Genomic DNA, 7442 nt, shown 5'->3' with positions numbered 1-7442 from the left:
CAGACAACTTCAATCTTTATATATCTGAGTTTAGGATTGAAGGAGCTGGTTTACCTCTTTGAAACATGCAATCCTAAAGCTGGACTTGCCAAAAAAGACTGTTTGGACAGTAACAAAAATTCAAGGTAAGCAAGATTGGCTGGAGCTAGCCGAGTACTGCAATGCTTTCGGGACATGCAGATCAGCTCCAACTACAATGAAGAAGATTGCCTACCTGCAAAGGCTAAAGAAGGCCACAACACAGTGCACTGTCAAATATAAATAACATTTATTTTTATAAATAATTTACAAAATTTTAAATTGTTGCCTGAAATAGGCCACTATATCTGGCTGGTTTTTGGCTGGCCCCACCTCCAATGCCTGTTCCAGCGTCACAATCCATTTACACACCCAGCCCATAAGTACACGAATGGCTGGGAGGTTGAACACTGTAGAAATAGTCAGAAAAAATTTATTAGCTGCAATAAAAAAAAAAGGAGACACTTGCTTCCAAAACAAACAACAACAGCATGCAATACTTGTCTAACTTTGTCCGTTATCCTGAAAGCACTCTATGCTGTTGTCAACTCATAATTGGAACACAGAGCTTACATTTCTTGCCTGGGAGGATTTCATAGGTCAGGGAGTGAGCTTGGAATCCTTAGGCCTAGATTAAAGTGTTTGCTCACTGACTACAAATATATCTGTGGGCAACAGTGAAAAGGGCAATCTCCTCAGTAAAGACAACAGATGACTTTGCCACGCCTGTCTCCTCACAGAGTTCCTATTCTGACTCAGATTGTTGTGATAGTGATTTATCCCTTGTGAGACCTCTCTGCCTAGCCTGTATAAGCAGATAAAATCACTGTGGACAATCCTTATCAGATAGCTTGAACTCACCAATACTGTGTTCATCCAGAAGTTGCTTTATTCTGTACATGTGACAACAGGATACAGCAGAATGAATGGTTTCCAGTATTATACGGTCAAAAGATGATACTTTCTGTAGCGTACTATGCAGAATACATGTGTCCCAGTTACATGTGGTCTGTTAGCTGCCTCCATGACACAGGAAGTGCTGAACTCAAGAAGAAGGGAGGAGCTTCATATACAAAGGAACTGTGTCATAGATCTCAGGGAGGTAATATAAAACAAATGCATTACCAAATAAGGCCACTGGATGGCAGCATAACTAACTATAGAAATGTCCATAGGAAATGGTACAAAAAATAAACTATATGAATTCTCATGTACATTAACATAAATATTAACTGTGTAACAGCATAGTTCCCAAAGACATTTATCCTAGCTTTCTATTAGCTGCAGGGGGGGATCCCTACACACATTATACACAGCCAGAGCACAGAGCTGAGCAAACTCTGTGAGCCTATTGGAGGCTAGTGGCCCAACTCCCTCCACACAGGTCCAGAGATTCCTATAGAGCTGGCAGTGTGATTAACCAGGTGTGTCCTTGAATGGAGGCGGTCCATCTCCCAGGAAGCTGGATGTGTCAGCTGCATCTATTCGTAGTGATTCTTTTAGATGGCGGAGAGACCAGAGTGGAACAAACACTTGTTACTTGGGAAGCAGGTTTTTGATTACTGGAGCGTCAGGTTAGTGCTTGACTATCGTGTCATATTCTTTGTTTATTGTCCTTTCTTAATTTGAAAAACACTTTAATGTATGCCTATGTAGACAAACTCACTTGTCAGGTCTAAGTGTGAAGATTAAGCCCCTATCTGTCTGATGTGGTGTTTAGTGTGAATGTTTTATTTCTTTGGGGTGGCCATTCTAAACACAGGATGAGGCCAACCAATTTAGACAAGGGGGAGCTGAAGCCTTCTACATACCTTACATGTGCATATGTGTAAACAGTTTAGAAACTGACCTTCAAGGATGTTGGCATCCAGAGGGGGCTGGAGCTCCCCCATATCAGCCGGGGCATCCTGAGGTACAACTACGTGAAGAGTAACAAAAAAAAGACACAGTAAAGATGCGAGTCCTGACATTTGACAAACACATGGATGTTAAACAGTCACATACTACAGGCCCCAGGTAGTAAGCCCTAGCCCTAACCAACATAGCAAAGTCCTCTTTCGGTTTGGGTTACTAAACTAGATGACCAGAAGAGCTTAAGGCCAAATTCATTTGGCAACTTGTTGGCACCCACACTCAGCAAGCTGCTCATATCCTACAATGCTAACATACTCTCTGGCTGTCCATTGATGATGTTTCAGATCACCTTAGGACGTAACCCAAATGTTACAGCTGACAGCCATGATAAGGAACAGTCTTCCTTGCCAGTGGTGTGCTGCCAGCATTCCAATGTTGGAGAGGCTTGCTCTTGACAAGAGGAATTGGCTCACACACTTTAGCTTAGCTACGCTTACACTACAGTAAGAGTGGAAACACTCATTGGTCAGCCCTTGCAGCCATTCCCACTTTCCTTCCTGGGGTCTACAATAGAGTGACTTCAAGCATTCCAAAGCAAAGGACACAGGTCAGCAGCAGATCTGAGGCTTCACAGGAAGATGTCACAAGGTCTAAGTCTTTGGCAGTCTAGCTACAAAAGGGCTCATTTCATACAATATTCCCCTCCCCTACGAAAATACACAGATGCCCCCTTGAGTGTTAACACATGCACACTGCAAGGTGGCATTTGTAGCTTGGAGCAGATTGGGAATCACAAAAAAAAGGTCTGGTGCCAGGCTTACCACCCTTTACCCAACACACCTCATGTGACACCCCCACAAATAGACACTGTCCAAAAGCAAATATTGTAAAGTTGATCACATTCACACAAATGGGACCGGGGTAGCCCCCAGTAACATTGTTTGCGATTTGCCTTGCAAATGGCAAGTTGCTGGCCATGCCAATCGCATGACAAGTCGTATCCAGGGTGTGCAATTTCAGGTGCGATTTGTGAATTGACATCGTACATGATATCGGATATAATGAATGTGAATGTGAGTGTATTAACATACGCAATTTGTTGCAGCGTGATTTCAAAGGTAGTTCTTGTTGAAGTTTTTGCCCATTTAATAGCAATTTCATATCTAGACTCCAATAGAAATCGCAATGCTAAACACAATTGAAAACACAACTAGTTTGAAATTCTCTAGAAAAGACAGTAAAATTGGCAACTTAAAGTGCATTTTTCAATTGCATATAGTGTGAACGAAGCAGGTAAATCAACAAAGGAAATAAATCTTTGAAGGCGTGCGGTACCTGCCTGCTCGGATAAGGGTCTGTTATGGATTTGGGGGAAATTCCACGCCAGTATTTGTAACAATTTTGATGTGTGGATTACCCAGCCAATATCTATCTCTCTCTCTCTCAAAGGGGGTGGAGTGTAAACCAGCATTATTAAATCTATTAGTAGTCCAGACCCTTATCTCACCCAATTGTTTGACATTCACATTATTATAATTATTATTATTATACAGTATTTATAAAGCGCCAATAGTTCGCTCAGCGCTGTACATTACAAAGGGGGACAGAACATGTGACAGAACAATACCAATACAATGTGATACACGAGGGGTTCGAGGGCCCTGCTCTTTTGAGCTTACAATCTAGGAGACATTAGGTGCAGCTTAGAATGTGTTTCAACAGACAAGGCCTCATTCTAATTCACATTCTAGGGATCATTTAGACAGAAAGCAAAGATGTTGCTAGAACATCTATTTGAGCCACACAGGGAGATCATGCTACTTTCATGCCATGGTTGGGATTCAAACCAACAAACCTAGCAGTGTGAGGCAGCAGTGCTAACCACTGTGTTGTGTTGTTTCTGTGTTGTGAATCAACCCTAAGTCCCTGGGCCAGGTCAGTGTAACTAGCCAGATATCTCAAATGTGACACAAATGTTGTGCTATGTTGCCAATTCAGATGTATGTTGGTTCTATGTATCCCAATACAAATGATTGCAATACTAATACATACGTACCAATGCCTCGGGGAAATTCATATTTGGTGTACAAATGCCAAACCCTTAAAATTACCATATTTTTCGCTCCATAAGATGCACTTTTTTCCCCCCAAATAAAGGGGGAAAATGTCAGTGCGTCTTATGGAGCGAATATAAAGCAGCCGGTCCGGTATTTCTGCCTCCACCATGTCAGAATACCGGGCCGGCCGCTCAGCTGTTCTTTCCTGCAGGGCCTTACCTGTTCCTCGCTCCAGCGCTGCACAGTCTTCCCGCGCTGGCTTCTGTGACAGCCGGGTGGCCACTGCGCATGCGCTGCGCTTTGTGAATGGTCCAGTGTTTTCTGGGACACATGACAGGTCCCAGAAGGCGCCGGGCCATTCACAAAGCGCAGCACTTCTCGCGCATGCGCAGTGGGCACCCGGCTGTCACAGAAGCCGGCATGGGAAGAAGAGGGAAAGACATCTCCGCGGAAGTGGGAGCGGGTACCTGTCAAATTCAGGTACCTGCTCCCCCTCCCTCCCCAAAGGTCATCAGTCTCTGGTTATTCCCTGCACTGTCTGCAGTCTCTGGTCATCCCCTGCACTGTCTGCAGTCTCTGGTCATCCCCTGCACTGTCTGCAGTCTCTGGTCATCCCCTGCACCGTCTGCAGTCTCTGGTCATCCCCTGCACCGTCTGCAGTCTCTGGTCATTCCCTGCACCGTCTGCAGTCTCTGGTCATCTGTACTGTGTCCCTGGTATTTTCCCTGTACTATGTCCGCAGTCTCTGGTCACCTCCTGTACTGTGTCTGCAGTCTCTGGTCATCTCCTGTACTATGTCCACAGTCTCTGACTGTCTCCTCTAGTGTGTCCGCAGTCTCTGGTCATCTCCTGTACTGTGTCCGCAGTCTCTGGTCATCTCCTGTAGTGTGTCCGAAGTCTCTGGTCATCTCCTGTAGTGTGTCCGCAGTCTCTGGTCATCTCCTGTAGTGTGTCCGCAGTCTCTGGTCATCTCCTGTAGTGTGTCCGCAGTCTCTGGTCATCTCCTGTACTGTGTCCGCAGTCTCTGGTCATCCCCTGTACTATGTCTGCAGTCCATTGGTTCAGAATATTTTTTTTTCTTGTTTTTCGCCTCTAAAACCTAGGTGCGTCTTATGGTCAGGTGCGTCTTATGTAGTGAAAAATACGGTAATTGGTCAGTTTACAAATGTTTGAATAATTTGGTTCACAATACAAAGTGTATGTCGGTGCTGATTTTTCAATGCTAATGGCATGCCTTTTTTTGTCCTTCACCATAGTTCACAAGCTTAGCTGTCACTTTCCCTAAAGTTACAGAAAAATGTCTTCCTTTTAATTAACTAAAAGTCAACCTTGTTACCTTTAAGGAAATAAACTCAAAACTTTCTCTTTTAGTCAGGTGAAGTGACAGCTGGATTTCTGAGCTATAGTGAAGACCAAAAAAAGCCAGAATTACATTTAAAAACCAGCACCATAATAATAAAGAAACCGGCGTGGGGTCCCCCCTCCCATCCATACCAAGCCCTTCGGGTCTGGTATGGATATTAAGGGGTAACTCCACGCCAAAATAAAAAAACAGCGTGGGGTTCCCCCCCAAAATCCATACCAGACCCTTATCCGAGCATGCAGCCCGGCAGGTCAGGAAAGGGGGGGGAGCGAATGCCCCCCCTCCTGAACCATACCAGGCCACATGCCCTCAACATGGGGGGGTTGCTTTGGGGCAGGGTGGCTCTCCCCCCAAAGCACCTTGTCCCCATGTTGATGGGGACAAGGGCCTCTTCCCCACAACCCTGGCCAGTGGTTGTGGGGGTCTGCGGGCGGGAGGCTTATCAGAATCGGTAAGCCCCCTTTAAGAAGGGGGCCCCCAGATCCCGCCCCCCCCGTACGTGAATGAGTATGCGGTACATGGTACTGCTACTAATTCAAAAAAGCAAAAGCGTAGTGTAAAAAAACACAGTACAGGGTCTTTGACAAGTCCTTTAATAAAACAATGCCATCAACGATGTCACATGGGGCGGGAACACTCGGATGATGTCCCCGGCTGGCCCCGCCCCTTACTTATATAAGATATGTCACCCTCGATCACTGCATAAGGCTGGTAAGCCTTGTCGAGAGCGAAACATTTTTTTTTTTTTTTTTCTTTTTTCGGGTCGCTGCCGTGACATCGTAATTGACATTGGATCTACATCGGGGGACATTGTTTTATTAAAGGACTTGTCAAAGACCCTGTACTGTGTTTTTTTACACTACACTTTTGCTTTTTTGGTGAATTAGTAGCAGAACCATGTACCGCATACTCATTCACATGGGGGGGGGGGGCGGGATCTGGGCTTATTCTGATAAGCCCCCTGCCCGCAGACCCCCCACAACCAACAAGCACTGATGGGCACTGGCAGGTGGCATTGATGAGCACTGACAGCTGGCACTGATGGACACTGACAGGTGACACTGCTGGGGCTACACTGATCATCAGTGCCCTGATGATCAGTGTACATGTCCCCTCTGAGTAAAGCCAATTACTGGCTCTCCTCTCGAGCTGTCAGCATGACAGCTCGTGAGGAGAGAAATACCGACAGCCAGCATTTCCCTATTTACATGTGATCAGCTGTGATTGTACACATCTTCGGCTCTTTCTGTTGATCCACTGTGTCGTCGCGGTGTGCGCTTAGAATGGGATGACGTCCTCCCAGAACGAGAGAACCACCTTGCGCCCGTCATTGCACTATATGGCAGACGGGAGGTGGTTTGTTTAGCAAAAAATAAAAACCAAGTGGCGATTAAATACCACAAAAAGCGCTATCTGTCTCAAACTGAAAAAAAAAATCCATATGGGTATAGAGTTGCCTGGTGCCATTCAAAGTGTGACAGCACTGAAAGCTGAAAATTGGCCTGGGCAGGAAGGGGGTGAAATCACCTGGTAAGCAAGTGGTTAATAGCATCATAGGGATAACTATAGCTGTATAAGAAAAGAGTGTTCTTACCAAAAAAACAAACTTCTGAAGACTTCCTGGAAATAATGTTTGAGCTCCCCCTACTGTCACAATGATCATTTAGATACTACAATAAAGTGTGTGTTGCTCAGCACAGATTAGCACACCCCAACGGATTTGTCACGGAAATTTCATGGATGTCTAGAATTCACTGAGCTCCTGAGAGCGACCCATTCTTTCACAAATGTTTGTAGAATCAGTCTGCATGCCTAGGTGCTTGATTTTATACACCTGTGACCATGGAGGTGATTGGAACACCTGAATCCAATAGTGTATGTATGTATGTATGTATGTATGTATGTATGTATACACATACACAGTGCTCAGCATAAATGAAACACCCCATCAGATTTGTCAGAAAACCTTTACACCGCGGTTGCACTGGGTTGGAGCCACACCGATTTTTAAAGTAGTACATGTACTACTTTTTGGCGCGATTTGCATGAACATCTGTATCAGATATCTTACAAATCGCATCTGAAATCGGCATGTCTCCCGCCTTTGCAATCGGGCAACTTACAGTGAAGTTGCACAATTTCAAAGTCGG

The 7442-nt window shown here is 45.1% G+C and overlaps 1 protein-coding gene across 1 annotated transcript in view; it reads right to left on the bottom strand.

Annotated features, from left to right (window-relative positions):
• Positions 1 to 246: 246 nt before the first annotated feature.
• The window catches only part of LOC149468512 (uncharacterized), a 267370-nt gene continuing 260174 nt past the window's right edge, over positions 247 to 7442 (bottom strand). Inside the window, exons 3-4 of the mRNA XM_089670132.1 lie at positions 1868 to 1936; positions 247 to 428 (exon numbers count right to left, since the gene is read on the bottom strand). Of these exons, the coding sequence (XP_089526258.1) occupies positions 286 to 428; positions 1868 to 1936 (212 nt within the window). The 3' untranslated portion in view covers positions 247 to 285. The remainder of the gene's footprint in view (positions 429 to 1867; positions 1937 to 7442) is intronic.

Source organism: Staurois parvus, unplaced genomic scaffold (assembly GCF_062004578.1).
Source record: "Staurois parvus isolate SC_StPar_1 unplaced genomic scaffold, SC_StPar_1.0 ptg000086l, whole genome shotgun sequence".
In the NCBI taxonomy this organism is placed as follows: domain Eukaryota; kingdom Metazoa; phylum Chordata; class Amphibia; order Anura; family Ranidae; genus Staurois; species Staurois parvus.
The sequence above is the reverse complement of the archived record's forward strand: the minus strand, read 5'-3'. Positions and strand labels throughout refer to the sequence as shown.